Source organism: Mustelus asterias, chromosome 8 (assembly GCF_964213995.1).
Source record: "Mustelus asterias chromosome 8, sMusAst1.hap1.1, whole genome shotgun sequence".
NCBI classification, from domain to species: domain Eukaryota; kingdom Metazoa; phylum Chordata; class Chondrichthyes; order Carcharhiniformes; family Triakidae; genus Mustelus; species Mustelus asterias.
Window position 1 is genome coordinate 5,668,651 of NC_135808.1, and position 18,914 is coordinate 5,687,564.

The following is an 18,914-nucleotide window of genomic DNA, read 5'->3' on the forward strand; positions in this document are numbered from 1 at the left end:
AGGTGGGGGAGACAGAGTGGGGTCTGGGAGTGGCCCGAGAGTCTGTGAAGAGGAAAGAGAGAATCCCCCTGAGCCCTGAGTCCGGATTCTGGGGCTGTTTCCCGGAAGTGGTTATTCAGCCCTCACCTCCCCCTCACCGACCCCCCTCACCCCGAGTGTGAATCCCCGGAAGATCGGGGTTTTCCTGGACTATGAGGGTGGACAGGTGTCATTTTACAATGCGGACAACATGTCCCATCTCCACACTTTCACCCACACTTTCACTGAGAGAATCTTTCCCATCTTCAGTCCCGGAACTGAATGGCAACGGGAAAACCTCGGTCCCCGCTGCGGGGTTAAAGGTCACTAACAGATCCATCCCATAATTTCACACCGTCTCCCTGCCTCCTGCCAGCTGTAAACTGATGAGTGTGGGTCTCAGTCACGGGTGGAGAGAGAAGCCAGGTTAACATTCCGGGTATAAACCCTGTAACTGGGAACTGGGAATTGAAAGATCAGCAAGGACCCCTTAGGGCTGGGGGAAAGAAGGAAGGGGAGAAAAGAGAAATAGAAGCTCAATTGTAGAGAGGAATTCACTGGGTAGAATGAGCTGTGAACTGCAGGAACCCGGTGACCTTCCTGCCTGTAATGTTGCTCTGGAGGCGGCAGGTGGCGATAGATGACAAGGGCCATGTCCAGAATAAGTGGGAATCATCTTCGGAATGAGAGCTCTGTCATTCAGGAGAGATGATGTGGAGATGCCGGCGTTGGACTGGGGTAAACAGGAAAAAGTTTAACAACACCAGGTTAAAGTCCAACAGGTTTATTTGGTAGCAAAAGCCACACAAGCTTTCGGAGCCCCACTCACCTGAAGAAGGGGCTTCAGGTTCCGAAAGCTTGTGTGGCTTTTGCTACCAAATAAACCTGTTGGACTTTAACCTGGTGTTGTTAAACTTCTTACTGTATTCAGGAGAGAATCAGGAACCTCTTTGGTACATGGGGCAGATGGTGGTAATGTCACCAGAGCTGACATAGAGAAACCCAGGATAATAATCGCAGGACAGAGGTTCAAATCCCACCACATAATTGCACAAATAAATCTGGAATATAGATTTTTATTTTATTTATTAGTGTCACAAGTAGGCTTACATTAACACTGCAATGAAGTTACTGTGAAAATCCCCCAGTCACCACACTCCGGGACCTGTTCCGGTGTACTGAGGGAGAATTTAGCATGGCCATGGCACCAAACCAGCACGTCTTTTGGACTGTGGGAGGAAACCCACGTAGATATGGGGAGAACATGCAGACTCCGAACAGAGTGACCCAAGCCGGGAATTGAAGCTGGGTTCCTGGCACTTTGAGGCAGCAGTGCTAACCAATGTGCCACCGTACCACCCCAACCAAAGCCATTTGTCGCAACCTCATAGGGAAGAAAATCTGCCATCTTCACCTGGTCTAGCCTACCAGCCACACCGCTATATGTTTGACTATTAACTGTCCTGCGTAATGGTCCAGCAAACCACTCAGTTCAACGGTAATTAGAAATGGGCAACAAACGCTGGTGCAGTCATCAATGTACACATCCCATAAAAAAGGGAATGGAAATGTGGAACTTTCTCTTATGGAGCATCAGAGTAGAAAGCGATTCTGTAATTAAGGGGGGTAGTTTTTCTATGTTTCTATTAGGTAGGCCTAAAAGGTCAGGATATGTTCGGCATAACTTGTGGGGCCGAAGGGCCTGTTTTGTACTGTAGTTTTTCTCTGTTTCTATGTTTCTAAATGGAGTTGCTGCACAGGGGCAATCTTACTGTATTTGAATGGAAAGAAAAAAATGGGCTGAATGTCCCACTCTTGTTGAGGGGCAGGATGTTTCGGGGAGATGTGAGGAAACACTTTTTTACCCAAAGGGTGGTGACGGTCTGGAATGCATTGCCTGGGATGGTGGTAGAGGCGGATTGCCTCATGTCCTTTAAAAAGTATCTGGATTAGCACATCATAATATTCAGGGCTATGGGCCAAGTGCTGGCAGATAGGCAGATGTGGAGGCTTTGGAGAGGGTACAGAAAAAATTTACCAGGATGTTGCCTGGTCTGGAGGGCATTAGCTATGAGGAGAGGTTGGAGAAACTTGGTTTGTGGACGGCGGTTGAGGGGAGACCTGATGGAAGTCTACAAGATTATGAGAGGCATGGACAGATGGATAGTCAGAAGCTTTTTCCCAGGGTGGAAGAGTCAATTACGAGGGGGCATAGTTTTAAGGTGCGAGGGGCAAGGTTTAAAGGAGATGTACGAGGCAGATGTTTTACACTGAGAGTAGTGGGCGCCTGGAACTCGTTGTCGGGGGAGATAGTGGAAGCGGATATGGTAGTGACTTTTAAGGGGTGTCTTGACAAGTACAAGAATAGGATGGTAATAGAGGGATATGTTCTCCGGAAGGGTAGGAGGTATTAGTTCAGTCAGGCAGCATGGTCGGTGCAGGCTTGGAGGGCTGAAGGGTCTGTTCCTGTGCTGTAATTTTCTTTGTTCTTTATTAGGTGGGAGTTCAGGTGTTTCTCATATGTAGGTGCGGACTCGATGAGCCGGAGGGCCTCGACTAAGCTGTATAATTCTATGATTGTTCCAACTCTGTGTGGTTTGGATCTCACCACCAAAGGTGGAGTAGGGGAGTTCTTCCAGTTTTCTGGTCAGCATTCCTCTTTGAACCAACAGTGGCAAAGAGAGATTAACTACTCACCCATCTAATTTTGATTTGATTTATTGTCACGTACTAGTATGCAGTGAAAAGCATTGTTTCTTGCGCACTATATGGTTAAAGCAACCATACATAGAAAAGGAAAGGAGTGCAGAATGTACTGTTACAGTCATAGCTAGGGTGTCAGAAAGATCAACTTAATGCAAGGTAGGTCCATTCAAATGTCTGATGGCAGCAGGGAAGAAACTTTCTTGAGTCGGTTGGTATGTGACCTCAGACTTTTGTATCTTTTTCCCGACGGAAGAAGGTGGAAGTGAGAATGTCCGGGGTGTGTGGGGTCCTTAATTATGCTGGCTGCTTTTCCGAGGAAGTGTAGTCAGTGTCAATGGATGGGGGGCTGGTTTGCGTGATAGACTGGGCTATGTTCACAAAGCTTTGTAGTTTCTTGCAGTCTTGGTCGGAGCAGGAGCCGTACCAAGCTGTGATACATCCGGAGAGGATGTTTTCTCTTGTGCATCTGTAAAAATTGGTGAGAGTGTAGCAGACATGCTGAATTTCCTTCGCCGCTTGCGAAAGTAGAGGTATTGGTGGGCTTTCTGAACTATAGCATCGGCGAGGAGGGACCAGGGCAGGTTCTTTGTGATCTGGACACCTGGAAACTTGAAGCTCTCAACCATTTCGACTTCTTCCCGTTGTTGCAGACAGGGGCATGTCCTCCAGTACGTTTTCTGAAGTCGATGATGGTGCTGTGTGTAACAAGGCTGTTGCATTTTCCGATGTGAGAACAGCGACTGTATTTATGAGTGAAGCTTTGCGGGTGCAGCAGGGTTCTGGGATGGGTTGAGCTGCTGCAGAAACGCACACGACTCCACCTGCTGGAGGATCAGCAGCACAGCAGGAAAGTGTTTCCCACTGAACAGGAAACTGAGTGAGAAAATACACCGTTCCTGCCGCGCTTTTCATCATGTGGAGATGCCGGCGTGGGACTGGGGTAAGCACAGTAAGAAGTCTCACAACACCAGGTTAAAGTCCAACAGATTTATTTGGTAGCACAAGCAACCACAAGCCATTTGGTGGCTTGTGCTACCAAATAAACCTGTTGGACTTTAACCTGGTGTCGTGAGACTTGTTACTGCTTTTTCATCACCAAGGGATGCCTTAAAGTGTTTTACAGTCAATGAAGTATTTCTTGAAGCGTGCTCGTCCTTGGAATGCAGCAGCCAGTTTGTGCTCAGCAAACTTCCAAAAGCCGGAACATGATAATGATCAGATAATCTGTCATGTTGAGATGTTTATAGGGAAGGGGGTTGAATATTACCCAGGCTCGGGGGACGATATCCTTGGTCTTCAAAATAGTAAGAAGTTTAACAACACCAGGTTAAAGTCCAAAGGTTGGACTTTAACCTGGTGTTGTTAAACTTCTTACTGTGTTTACCCCAGTCCAACGCCGGCATCTCCACATCTTCAAAATAGTGCCATGCTTCATCCTCTATCCAGTGACTTGTTATTTGGTGAATCTTTGGTGTGGTTGAGTCCAGTTCATTATTCACAGCTCATCCTTACCCGCACTGGCCTGCAGGTGGTTACAGATCCATAGCATGTGGTTGACTCTTAAATAGCCTCTGTTCAAGGACAATAAGGGATGGGCTATAAATGCCCACATGTCATGAATGAGTTAAAAAAATCTACTTCCAATTTGTAACCCAGTTGGTGGGTGTAATCACCAAAGCTTCTTCACCACCCAGCAACTCACCAAGCCTCCAAACCCATCACTCCCCATACCCCCCACTGGCCAACCCAGCAACACACACTGCCCATAGCCCCCCCTCCCCCCACCCCCCCACAGATCCCCCAGCAACACACACTCCCCATACCACTCCCCCCCACAGACCCCCCAGCAACACACTCCCCATACCCCCCCACAGACCCCCCAGTAACACACTCCCCATACCCCCCCACAGACCCTCCGCAACACACTCCGCATACCCCCCCCACAGACCCCCCAGCAACACACACTCCCCATACCCCCCCACAGACCCACCCCAGGAACACATGCTCCCCATACCCGCCCCACAGCAACACACACTCCCCATGCCCCACACATTCCCCCCAGCAACACACACTCTCCATATCCCCACAGACCACCCAACAACACATTCCCCCCCCATATCCCCCAGCAACACACTCCCCCCCCCATATCCCCCAGCAACACACACTCTCCATAACCCCCACGGCCCCCAGAATGGATACACAGCCCCCAATATTTCCTCCACAGCTCCCCAGCATGGATACACAGCCCCCCCATTCACAACACACACCCAGAACCCATGCAGTCACGGCCCCAGTGCTGCTTGAGGCTTGCCCTGAGCTGCAGCACTGCCACTTCAGAGAGTTTCCAGCCCATCCAACAGCAGCAACTGTCTTTGCTGCCGCCAGCACTAGGACCCAGAGTCAGCGCTAAGACCAGAGGTCAGCACTCAGACCCGGGCCCATGCTGAGAGGCCGAAGTCGAACTCTGTGAATAACAGCAACCCCTCCACACACTCGCAGCCCCCCCAATGCAAAACACAACATGGCCGCCATGAAATAACCCCCCCCCCCCCCCCAACCCCACCACCTCAGAAGCATGGAGCTATTTAAAAGCAGAGACTTACCCCCTCGCTCACCCTCTCTGCTCTCTGAATGCGGGTGTTACACTTGAGGTGTTTTTCTCACTGATTCCAGCTGCAGCGAACGAGGTGGTTAAGGCAGCTGAGCTGGGATGATTGGGAGTGAAACTCGTTAATTACATTGCGATGAACGCAAAAAAATGCAAACATACGTTTTGCCCGTTTTGGGCGTGGTCCCGATCGTGCTGATGTTTTTGGTGGGAAAGTGGGAATGGGCGCAGTTCCCGCAAGTTGCACCATGACCGATTTGATGACTTTTTCCCGCCATAAAATGGGCACAATGAGATGGTAAAATTCTGCCCGGTGATCTTTAACCCAGTTTTCCAGACAGTTCGTGCATGGTTCAGAATAGCAGCAACAGCACGGGCTCTGATCCCCTTTCGGGCTGAGGTAGACTTGGACGCTGCCTCCTCACTCTGTCCCAGAGTAAAATCCTGATTCAGCAACTGACAAATGGAGAAGAGGAAGTAGACATTAACGCTGACTCCTCACATTAACTCGTGATCTTTGTCACAATTTCTAGTTCCAGATATCCATCCCTGCCACAGCGCTAAAACACACGGCATCAAACTCAGAAATCACATCCTACCTGGGTTTGGCTCTGATGAACTATCCCTCCTCACTTTCATCGTCCCACTGATCAGACCATCCTCCTGTGAAATGCCGGCTCTCGGTTATCCGGCTGAGTGGAACTGCCCTCCTCAGGTCACTTCTATTTGTCCGCAGGCACAGACTCATTTCCTGTGGCTTCTCTTCAAACGGGCAGCATTTCACCCAGTTTGGCATCAAGGAGCCCCAGCAAAAGCCAACTCAATGGCAATCAGGGGGAAAATTCTCCACTGGTTGGTGTCTGGATTATTATTCCAGGAACATCACCATCAAGCTGCTAAAGTCTCTGGTTCTGGAGACCCCAGCCAGGGGAACCATCCTTCCAGCATCTACCCTGTGTCAAACTCCCTCTCATTGAAACCCTGGGGAACAGAGACCGAGTGTATTCATTCTCTTCTCATAAAACAATTTTCAGTTGAAGACAACTTTTAAAATGAGGATTTAATCTGATCCAAATATTAGATTATATAAAAATCATAACATGATCTCGCAATGGAAAGAGACCATTCGGCCCATCGTGCCAGTGAACCTTCAAAGAAGTCCCCACTTCTTGCCATTCACAGGAGGTAAGATGGGATCTCATTGAAACATATATAATTCTGACAGGGCTGGGAGGCTGCAGGGATGTTGTTTCCTCTGGCTGGGGGTATGTCACAGGAGTTCACAGCCTCAGGATACGGGGAAGGGTATTTAGGACTGAGATGAGGAGAAACATCTTCACTCAGAGCGTGGTGAACCTGTGGAATTCTCTACCACAGAAGGCATGTTGGCAAAATAACTGAACATATTTAAGAAGGGAATAGTTAGATTTCTACACTCTAAAGGCATCATGGGGTATGGGAGAAGACGGGAGTGTGACATCAAGAGGAGGATCAGCCATGATCAAATTAAATGGCAGAGCAGGCTCGAATGCCCTACTCCTGTTCCTCGTTTCTAAGTCTTTTTCAGACCTCACATGAAGATTTGTGTGCCTTGCTTATCTGCCTGGTAGACCTGGCATGAAGGTTTAAGCAATCAAATTGCTGTGGACATCATTGAAGGATCGGGGTTTAAGCGCATAAGGAGAGAGAGAGTAGAATGGGCCTGTGTACTGGACCGTGCTGTGAAGTGACAGGCTATCGATGTGAAGCATGAGCAGCAATAATAGGCCACTATAGGGCCCAGGCAGGAAAGACGTTTATCTTTGCTGTGGGAGACAGAATGGCAGATCACAGTCTCACACTTAAGCTAAGGCCATTTCGGACTGAGACTTAGAGGGGTCTCTGCGGTTGGAGGATCTGGAGTGGTTGCACCTCAAGAACACAGTGCAGGTAAGGGACTCTCAGTGAGCGGATTACAAAGTTACTTCAAAACACATTGGCATGATGAAGATGTCAATGGATATGGGTTTATCATGTATGAGTGACAATCAGGGGCAGGAACATGAACATCCCTCATCAATCTGCATGGAGCAGCGATCTTGAGAGGACAAATGTTGTTCTCATGCTGCTCCTCCCTGTGGGCTCATCCATCTGGTTCTGCCTGAAAGAGCTCTCGGCTAGTTCACCCCCCCCCCCCCCCCCCCCCCCCCCCCCATTAGGAGCAGGTGTCAGGGGAACATGAGTGTATCCCTGGTGAGTTTAGATTTGATATTGTTTCCAAGCTGCTGTACACACGGACTTTGTGAGTGTTTGGGTGAAATCACAATTCTACTGACAGGTGTCTGAGATTGTGGGGGAACAGAAGGTCCTAATGCGTGCATTTAACATCAGGACTCTGCATTTTAACAGTTTGGTGCAGGCAAAGGATCAAACCCACAGCAGGGAAGACGGTAACTAGTGAAACTTAATTCTGCTCTCATAAATCAACGTACATGAGAGGAAAATAATGTCAGTAAATAAGTGAAAAATATCCTGAGGCTGTCCAGCCAGCAAAGGATAGAAAAAAATTCAACAGATGTATCAGCAGCTTACTCTGTCTGGAATCTGGGAGCTATCAGATTGACATGGGCCTGTCTGCCACATCATTCCCCTGGGATAGACCCTGCATGTGGTTCAGTGACATCCTGGCCCAGGGGAGATCCACCCACTTTATTACCCTCATGACCGAAGACATCTCGCTCCATCAGGAAAGACATTCTCCGTCTGTAGCACAAGGTTGTGCAGGGTGCAGCAGACAATGATGATCTGGAGCATTCTCTGCGCTCCCTGAACGGCTCAAACATCTGAACCTCATCTTTAGCATCTTCAGCCCCCTACTATACTCCTTATACACCCATGACTGTGCGGCCAAATTCCTCTCCAATTCAATTTTCAAGTTTGCTGACGACACCATCATACTGGGTCAGATCTCAAATAATGACGAGACAGAGTACAGGAATGAGATAGAGAATCTGGTGAACTGGTGCGGCAACAATAATTTCTCCCTCAATGTCAACAAAATGAAGGAGATTGGCATTGACTTCAGGAAGCGTAAAGGAGAACATGCCCCTGTCTACATTAATGGGGACGAAAGGGAAAGGGTCGAGAGCTTCAAGTTTTTAGGTGTCCAGATCACCAACAACCTGTCCTGGTACCCCCATGCCAACAGTATAGTTAAGAAAACCCACCAACGCCTCTACTTTCTCCAAAGACGAAGGAAATTTGGTATGTCAGCTACGACTCTCACCAACTTTTACCGATGCACCATAGAAAGCATTCTTTCTGGTTGTATCACAGCTTGGTATGGCTTCTGCTCTGCCCAAGACCGCAAGATGTGGGGATGATGGCGTTGGACTGGGGTAGGTACAGTAAGAAGTCTCACAACACCAGGTTAATATAAATAATATAAAAATAAATAATAATAATATAATAGTATAATACCATAAATATAAATAATAATAAGACCGCAAGGAACTACAAAAGGTCGTGAATGGAGCCCAATCCATCATGCAAACCAGCCTCCCATCCATTAACTCTGTCTACACTTCCTGCTGCCTTGGTAAAGGAACCAGCATAATTAAGGATCCCATGCACCCCGGACATTCTCTCTTCCACCTTCTTCCATTGGGAAAAAGATACAAAAGTCTGAGGTCACGTACCAACTGACACAAGAACAGCTTCCTCCCTGCTGCTGTCAGACTTTTGAATGGACTTACCACGCATTAAGTTTAAATTTCTCTACATCCCAGCTATGACTGTAACACTACATTCTGCACTCTCTCATTTCCTTCTCGATGAACACTATGCTTTGTCTGTATAGCACGCAAGAAACAATACTTTTCACTGTATGTTATTACGTGACAATAATTACTCAAATCAAAATCATTTTAAATGCTTTGATACTGGAATTGCTTCAGTTTAAATTCTCGGAAAGTAGAGTTGCTCCTCTATTTGTCTTCACACTTCGACAAGATTTTCTACAGTAAAGACACTGGACCAACACAACCATTGCTACTGCTCTCGTCACCAACTCAACTCCAATCCCAGTACTCCCACGCCATGTGCTGTTGACTGGAGTAAGGGCAGCGGATTTCAGTAAACATTAGGAGAAGGCTTACAGTTTACAATATGACCACAGAAATTGATTACTACCTGCATTAATATAGTGCCTTTGATAAAATATGCCAAGGCAGTTCCCAGAGTGTTCTTGGGATCCATCACATTATTAACTGCAATGGAGGTGGAGTAGGAAATATAAGGACACAATTGGAAATTGAGTGAAAAAACAGAATAATAATTGATGGAGAAGGGGGTGAGGGATTTCAACTACCCTGATATTAATTGGGCAGAGGGGTCAGTTAAAGGGATACGGAAATGGAGTTCCTATGGGCAGCACGGTGGCACAGTGGTTAACACTGCTGCCTCACAAGACCAGGGACCTGGCTTCAATTCCAGCTCAAGTGACGGTCTGTGTGGAGTCTGCATGTTCTCCCCGTATCTGCATGGGTTTTCTCCGTGTGCTCCAGTTTCCACCCACACTCCAAAGATGTGCAGGTTAAGCTGATTGGCTGTGCTAAATTGCCCCTTAGGGTCAGGGGGATTAGGAGGGTAAATACATGGTGTTACGAGGATAGTGTCTGGGTGGGTGTTGTCGGTGTAGGCTCGCAGTAAAGGAAAGCTTAGGAATATAAAAACTGACAATCAGAGCTTCTTTAAATATATGAAAAGGGAGAGAGGGGTCAACGTGGACATAGGGCAATTTGAAAATGAATCTGGGAGATAGTTATGCGGAACAGGTAAATGGCAGAGGAGTTAAACAGATATTTTGCATCAGTCTTTACAGTGGAAGGTACTTGAAACATCCCATTAATACTAAAGAACACGGGGGGGGGGGGGGGGGGGGGGGGAGGAATTATGTACCATCACTAGAAAAGCAGTGTCAGATAAACTAATGAGGCTAAAAGAAGATAGGTCCCCGAGCCCTGATGGATTGCATCCTAGAACCTTAAATGAAATAACTGTATTTGTTGTAATTTTCCAAAAATCCTTGGATTCTGAAGATGTATCGGAGGATTGGAAAACTGCCAATATGACACCGCTATTCAAAAAGGGAAAGAGGCAAAAAGCAGGTCACTGTAGCCCGCTTAGCCTAACATCTATTGCTGGAAAAATGTTGGAATCAATTAAGGAAGAAACAGGGCACATTTAGAAAATCATAATCTAATCAAGCTGAGTCAGCATGGATTCATGAAAGGGAAATCATATCTGACAAATTTATTAGCATTATTCGAGGAAGTCTCAACCAGAGTTGATAAATGGAAACGGTAGATGTGTTGTATCTGGACTTCGAGAAGGCGTTCAACAAGGTAACTCACAAAAGGTTAAGTCATAAGATTAAAGCCAATGGTGTTAGAGATAGTATATTGGCATGTATAGAGAATTAGCTAATGGGCAGGAAACAGTGAGAGGGGAAAAGGGGTTATGTTTCAGGTTGGCAACCTGTTCCACAGGGATCAATGCTGGGACCACAACTGTTTATAATATATATTAATGACTTGGAGGAAGAATGCGAATGTACTGTCGCCAAATTTGCAGTCAACACAAAAATAGGTGGACAGGCAAATTGTGGGAGGGACGCAAACAGTTTGACAAAGAGATATTCAGGAAGCGTAGTGGAGGACACGCTCCTCTACATCAACTGGGATGAAGTCGATATAGAATCGTAGAATCCCTACAATACAGAAGGAGGCCATTCGGCCGAACGAGTCTGCACCGACCATTACTCCAGCCAGGCCCTATTCCTTTAACCCCTCATATTTACCTCGCTAATCCCCCTGGCACTAAGGTTAATTTTAGCATGGCCAATCAACCTAACCTGCACATCTTTGGACTGTGGGAGGCATCTGGAGCACCCGGGGGAAACCCATGCAGACACGGGGAGAATATGCAAACTCCACATAGACAGTGATCCGAGGCCGGAATCGAACCCGGGTCCCTGGCACTGTGTGGCAGCAATGCTAACCACTGTGTCACCGTGCCGCCATGGTTAAGAGCTTCAAGTTTCCAGGTGTCCAGATTACCAACAACTCGTTCTGGTCCCTCCATGTTGCCGCTAGAGTTTAGAAAACCCACCAATGCCTCTACTTTCTCAGGGGGCAAAGGAAATTTGGCATGTCCGCTGCAACTCAGCAACTTTTACAGATGCACCATAGAAAGCACCCTTTCCGGATATATCACAGCTTGGTATGGCTCCTGCTCGGACAAAACTGCAAGTAATGGACGTAGCCCAGTCCATCATGCAAACCACCCTCCCATCCATTGACTCTACTCCCTGCCTCAGAAAAGCAGCCAGCATAATTAAGGACGCCACGCACCCCAGACATTCTCTCTTCCACCTTTATCTGTCAAGAAAAAGATACAAAAGTCTGAGGTCACTTACCAACCAACTCAAGAACAGTTTCTTCCCTGATGCCATCAGACATTTGAATAGACTTACCTTGCATTAAGTTGATCTTTCCCCACACCCGAGCTCTGACTGTAACACTACATTCTGCACACTCTCCGTTCCTTCTCTATGAACGGTATGCGTTGTCTGTATAGTGCGCAAGAAGCAATACTTTTTACTGTGTACTAATACATGTGACAACAATGAACCAAATCAAATCAAAAACTCACTGCCCAAATGCTGAGGACGGAAACCGGTTTTCCTCGCACAGAGAGACAAGAGATGCAACCAATCACCTCCAACGTTCCGCAAACCCGCCTCCCTTCAGTTGTGTGACAGGCGCTCCGGCCACTCCACCTCCCCAATTCGCACAGGCCCCGCCCTCGTGACTCTGGTTGACATCCGGCCAATCCCCTTCCGGACCTCCCGGATTCCCGCCTCTCTCACTCTGAGTGACAGCAGCACTGACCAATCGGCCTCCACATTCCGGGGACCGCTTCGTTCAATGTCATAAGTCACACTGACCAATCGACTTCCCCATTGCTCGGAAACCCGCCCCTTATTCTGATTGAAAGACGCTGTAACCAATCGTCTTACGAACTACTCGAAATCCCGCCTCCCAGACGATGACTGAGAGGCGCTTTGACCAATCGTCTTTCAGATTCTCCAGAAATCAGTATTCATGCTCAGAGTGACAGGACTGTCAACCAATCGCCATCTACGCTTCATGAAACCCGCCTCCCAGAGTCTAAGTGACCAATCACGTTCCCGTTGCCAAGAACACCCGCTTCTTCTCTGATTGACAGTTATAGCGACCAATCGACAGTCCCTCCCCGGAACCGCCTCCCTCAATGTAAACGACAGCCACACCGACCAATCGGCTTTACCATTCCCCGGAAAACCACAGCCTTTAGTCTGACTGACAGGAGCTCTGACCAATCCATTTCCGATATTCGCGAACCCCGCCCTTCACTCTGAATGACAGGCGTGCTGACCAATCGCCTTTCAGGATTCCCCGAAAGTCCGCCTCCCGCACTTTCCTGACAGGCGCTTTGACCAATCGGCATTCAGACTCCCCGGAAACCGGTTTTCTTCGCTCAAAGTGAGGCGTTCTAACCAATCACATTCCCAGGATCTGGAAACCCGCCTCCATCAGTCAGAGTGACGGGAGCTCCGACCAATCGGCTTCTCCATTCCCCGGAATCCCGCCCCCTCACTCAGTGACAGGAGCTCCGGTCAATCGGCTTCTACATTCCCCGGAATCCCGCCCCCTCACTCAGAGTGACAGGAGCTCCGGCCAATCGGCTTCTCCATTCCCCGGAATCCCGCCCCCTCACTCAGTGACGACACAAACAACATGTAGAGTTTCTGCTTCTTGGATTTAATGATGAGCTGTGGAATCTTTGAGAAAAACTGTTTCTATTCCAGTGATTCTCAGATTGTTTTGTTTGAAGAATCATTTTACAAATGTAACCATGGAGCCCCCAATGTAAATTATAATTCTATATAATAACCACAATATGAACAGGTTCCATCAGCTGGCAGGAGGCAGGGAGACGGTGTGAAATTATGGGATGGATCTGTTAGTGACCTTTAACCCCGCAGATTGTCAGCGGCGCCGAGTTTTTCCCGATAGTCCATCCCGGTCTGAAGATGGGAAAGATTCTCTCAGTGAAAGTGTGGGTGAAAGTGTGGAGATGGGACATGTTGTCCGCATTGTAAAATGACACCTGTCCACCCTCATAGTCCAGGAAAACCCCGATCTTCCGGGGATTCACACTCGGGGTGAGGCGGGTCAGTGAGGGGGAGGTGAGGGCAAAATAACCAAATCCGGGGATCAGCTCCACAATCCAGAATCCGGACTCAGGGCTCGGGGAGATTCCCCCTTTCCTGTTCACAGACTCTCGGGCCACTCCCAGAATCCACCCTGTCTCTCCCACCTCCACCTCCCAGTAATGTCTCCCTGATGTGAATCCCTCTGATCCCAGGACAAAGAGCCAGGAATCAAACCTCTCCGGGGTGTCAGGGAGCAGCTGCCGTTTGTCTCCGAGTCTCACACTGGTCCGGTCCTCAGACAGGATGAGCCGGGGATGCGCTGTGTTCGGATCCAGAGTCAGAGAGGCTGGAGCTGGGGGAAAGTTACAATAACACAGTCAGTGATTTAGAGAGAGGGGGTGGGGAGGGGAGAGAGTGTGAGGAGTGAGGAAGAGAGGAGAGAGGTTTGTGAGGGGGAGGGGAGAATGAGGGGTAGGGGACAGTGGGAGCAGAATGGGATGGGAACATGGAGAGAAGGGGGAAGGAAGGGAAGTGGAGAGCAGAGGGCCAGGTGAGGAAGGTGGGGAGTGAAAGTGAGATAGAGGGAGAAAGAGAAGGGATGTGGAGGGTGAAGTGGGAACAGAGAAAACAGGGCAGCAGCGAGATGGAGCGGAGGGAACAGGAGCGTAAAGAGGGAGAGTGAGAGCAGCATGAGGGAGACGGCAAGTGAGAACATGAAGGTTTGAGATGCAGTGTATGGAGAGCAGCGGGGTGGCAGATATTGTGGCAGGATGTGAGAGAACAAGATGGAGATGTGGAGTGTATGGGCAGAATTTAACAACCTCATTGCGTCCATTTTGTGGTGGAAAAAAGTCATAAAATCGGGCATGATGCAACTGGCTGGAATGGTGCCCATTTTCGCACCCATTCCCATTTTACCATTTAAAAAATTGGCACGATCGGGACTCTGCCCAAAATGGGTGAAACGTCAATTTGCATATTTTGCATTAATCGCAATGTAATTAGCGAGTTTCACTCACAATCGTCCCAACTCACCTCATTAACCACCTCGTTCGCTGCAGCTGGAATCAGTGAGGAAAACACCTCAAGTTTCACAGTCGCATTCAGAGAGCAGAGAGGGTGAGCAAGGAGGTAGGTTTCTGCTTTCAAATAGCTCTGTTGCTGAGGGGGCGTTGTTTCATTTTGTCCATTTTGTGTCTTGTGTCGGGGGGGCTGTTGTTGTTCACAGGGTTCGACTTTGGGCTCTCAACATGGACCCAGGCCTGAGCATTGATCTCAGGTCTTACCGCTGATTCTGGGGCCGAGAGCTGAGAGCAACAAGGACCGTTGCTGGTGGGGGATGGGCTGGAAACTATCTGAAGTGGCAGTGCTGGTGCCTCAGGATGCGTAATGCAGCGCTGTTTGGGGCCACGACTACATGGATTCTGGATTTGTGCATTTGAATGGGGTGGGGTGGGGTGGGCGGGGGAGAATGAGGGCAGCTGTGTTGCTGGTGGTCCGTGCGGGCGAGGGGTGGGCAGTGTTTTGCCGCGGAACTGTTGGGGGGTAATGTGGCGAGTGTGCATTGCAGGGGGACTGGGATGGTATGGGGAGTGTGTGTTGCTAGCGGTCTGTGGGTTGGGGAATGTGGAGTGCATGTTGCTGGGGGACTGTGGGGAGGGGGCAGAATGTGGGGATTGTGCGTTGCTGAGCTCTGGGGGGGGGGGGGGAAGAATGTGGGGATTGTGCATTGCTGAGCTCTGTGGGGAGCAAGAATGTGGAGGGTGTGTGTTGCTGGGTGTCTGTGGGTTGGGGAATGTGGGGAATATGTGTTGCTGGAGGTCTGTGGAGGGATATGGGGAGTGTGTGTTGTTGGGGGCCTGTGGTGGGTATGAAGAGTGTGTGTTGCTGGGGGGCTGTGAGGTGGCGGGGGGGTGGAATGCGGGTAAATGCGTTGCTGGGCTGGGGGCAAGCAGAGCTCTTTAACCTCTCCAGCTGTCTCTCTCCTTTCCGAAACCCCCTCCCACTCTTCAAATAGCTCTTCCAATGTAACCGATTGATCTTACTGTTTTGAGGAGGAGCAGGAGGAGAATGTATGTGAACATGAAAGAGCGAGTGGGAAGGGGCTGAAAGGGAGAGTGGGTGGAGAATGCGGATAGAGAGTGGGAGGGAAAGATGAGTGAGTGACAGGGAGAGAGAATGATTGTGGTGAAGCAGAGAGAGAGATTGTGGAAAATACAGAGGTAAGAAGGAGAGATTGATTGGGGAAAATACGTGATCCTTGCCGGAGCGTGGCCGCACAGGCAAGTGATCCCAGACAATTCTGTTCCAGACTGGCTTATTCCAGTTAAATTAGTATTATAATAAATTTAAATAATACATTTATCCTTGCATCTGTTCCAAGTGTAAGATTTATCGAGCCTGATACCCGGTGCCGGTAAGATCGCGTGAGGTGAGAAATCGGGTGTGAACCTGACTTCTCAGCTCTCGTGATCTTACCAACTCCCTCCGCCCATCAGCCGGTGGGGCGCAATGGTAATGTCACCCCCAAAGAGACTACAAACAGACAGGTTTGGTATGTGGCAAACACTTGGCAGATGAAATATCATGTAAGAAAATGTGAAGTTATGCACATTGGTAGGAAGAATAAAGGAGCTGAATATTATTTAAATGGAGAAGGACTGCAGAAAGCTGCAGCTCAGAGGGATTTCTGGATCCTCGTGCATTGATTACAAAAAGCGAGCATGCAAGTTCAGCAGGTATTAGGAAAGACAGGTGGAATATTCGTCTTTACTTAAAATGGAATGGAGTAGAAAAATAGGGAGATCTGTACAAGGCATTCGTTCGACCACAGCCGGAATACTGTGAGCAATTCTGGTCTCCTTATCGAAGGAAAGATATACTGGCATTGGAGGCAGTCCAGAGAAGGTTAACGAGATTGATTCCAGGTACGGAGAGATTTTCTTATGAGGAGAGGATAAGTGAGTTGGACCTGTACTCATTGGAGTTTAGGAGATGGAGAGGGGACTTTACTCAGACCTACATAATTCTCAGCAGGCTTGACAGGATAGACGCTAAGGTGTTGTTTCCCCTTGTGGCAGAGTCTAGGATAAGAGGGCATCATCTCAGAGTAAGGGGTCACCCATTTCAGACGGAGGTGAGGAGAAAACGCCTCTGTTCGATCAGTTGTGGGAACTTTAAATGGTAGAGCAGACTTGATGGGCCAAATGGCCTCCATCTGTTCCCGTGTCTTTTGGTCTCATGATCTTATAAGGGGATAAAAATAGTAAACATTACTCCAGATATGGTCTCACTAAGGTCCTGTACCCCTGCAGGAACAATTGCATATTTTTATACCTGAGTATCCTTGCAATAAATACCAACATCCTATTTATATTCCTAATTACTTGCTGGACCTGCAGACTAACTTTTAATGATTTGTGCACCAGGACATCCAGCTCCCTCCCTACCCGAGAGTTCTGCAGTTTCTCTTGGTACAATACCAGACCAGATCAGACCCCAAATTTATTATGATCTTGGATGAGACCTTTATATTTGGTTATGTTCAGAATCGGAACAATCATGTTTTAGTTCTTGGATCAAATTTGAAATCCCAGTTATTTACTAAGAGTCTAAATCATAAGAACTCGGAGCAGGAGTCGGCAATTTAGCCTCTCGAGCTGCTCTGCCATTTAATGCAATCATGGCTAATCTCGTCTCAGCCTCAACCCCACTTTCCTGCCCCTTCAATACAACCCTTCAACCCCAAACTAATTAAAAATCTGTCCAGCTCTTCCTCAAATTCACCCAAAGTCTGGATATTCACCACGTTCTGGGGTGGGGAAGTCCACAGACTCCTGACTCTTTTCAGAGAAGTTGGGGCCGATTCTCCCAAGAATGCTGAATTGGCGAGAAAACTGGTTTAAACCATGACTGTCTGTTCAGTGCAACTTCGGACCCGAATCTCCCACACTCAGTGCATTGCAGAGATCACAACCATGAATATCATTAAATGCTGGGGGGCGCGGCATATTCACACCAAAGAGCCTGAAATCGGCAGGATGAGCGGGAACCCGTGCATGCGCACATCTCTGGAAGATCACTGAAAAGACCTCCCAGCATTCAGATCACTGCCCTCCAACCCCCACAGACATTGCTTGCCCCAACAGCCCCCCCACAAACATTGCTGGCCCCCACAACCCCCCCACAGTCATTGCTGGCCTCATCCTTGGCCTCCACAACCACCCCCCGCAAGACATCGCGAGCCCCCACAGCGTCCCTCACAGACATCACAGGCCTCATCGCTGACCCTCTCACAGACATCGCTGGACCCCAAAACCCTCCCACGGACATTGCTGGCATCATCGCTGGCCCCCACAGCCACCTGCTCACCCCCCCACCGACATCACTGGCCCCACAACCACCATACAGACATCACTGGCCTCATCGCTGGCACCCTCCCGCCCCCCCCCCCTCCCCCCGCCCCCCTCGCGACAGACATCGCTGCCCATCATCCAGACATTGCTGCCCCCTCCGGACAGACATCACCGTACTTGCCCCCCGCACCCCGCCTCCCTCCCCGCTGCACAGACATTGCTGCCTACTCACCCCATGCCCCACCCATCTGGATGATGCGGATACCCCACCCCTCCATCCCTTGAACATACTGACCTCACTGCTGCCTTGCAGAGAACTTGCATTGTGCTGCCATGCACAACCCCAGCTAGCGAGCATTCCCTCTCTTGAATGGGAGTCCTGAATGTTGCACCTGCCCTGAACACAGCAACTTATCAATTAGGAGCCCTGAGTATTGCACCCCCCCCCCCCCCGCCCCCCACAATGGCAGCCAATCAGTACCCCGAGGGATGCATGACATTCAAATGAAACCAGCCTTCAAAATTTCTCACAAGGAATTGTTACCAACTGGCCCTTGACTGGCCAAAGCCACTGCACCTGCACCCCCTCTCCGAGAGCTGTATATAAGCTTCAGGAATGGACACACAGCCAGTCACACCACAAAGCTGTACTCGAGGAAAGCAGCCCCAAGATTCGCTGAGGCCGACCAAGAGCACCTGCTTGATGCCATGGAGGAGAGGCGTCAGCAGCTCTTCCCCAGCCAGGGGCCTCGCCCAAGGGGTGCAGCCGCCACGGCATTGTGGGAGGAGGTGGCAGAAGTGGTGAATGCCAGGAGCCTGATACCATGCTCTGGCCGGCAGGGTCAGAAAAAACTGTACGACCTTCTTTGAGCAGCAAGGGTGAGTGAGCTTCCCACTTGGAACCCCGCACATGCTTGGCACAGATCTCAAACCCTGCTTACACACCTGAAGGGCATTCAACAAGGCACCCTTCTCCCAGGAACAGAAT

General features: G+C 49.1%; 1 protein-coding gene and 1 long non-coding RNA gene across 2 annotated transcripts in view; both read right to left on the reverse strand.

The window, feature by feature from the left end:
- Nucleotides 1–18,914, reverse strand: part of LOC144497634 (uncharacterized) — a 65,214-nt gene that overhangs the window by 32,002 nt on the left and 14,298 nt on the right. The window contains exon 6 of the mRNA XM_078219076.1: nucleotides 13,387–13,923. Within this exon, the coding sequence (XP_078075202.1) occupies nucleotides 13,387–13,923 (537 nt within the window). The remainder of the gene's footprint in view (nucleotides 1–13,386; nucleotides 13,924–18,914) is intronic.
- Nucleotides 2,724–12,028, reverse strand: LOC144496815 (uncharacterized). Its single transcript, XR_013498433.1, has 3 exons — nucleotides 11,847–12,028; nucleotides 5,328–5,788; nucleotides 2,724–4,295 (listed from the first exon to the last, which is right to left on the reverse strand). It is a non-coding gene; the product is annotated as an uncharacterized LOC144496815 (long non-coding RNA).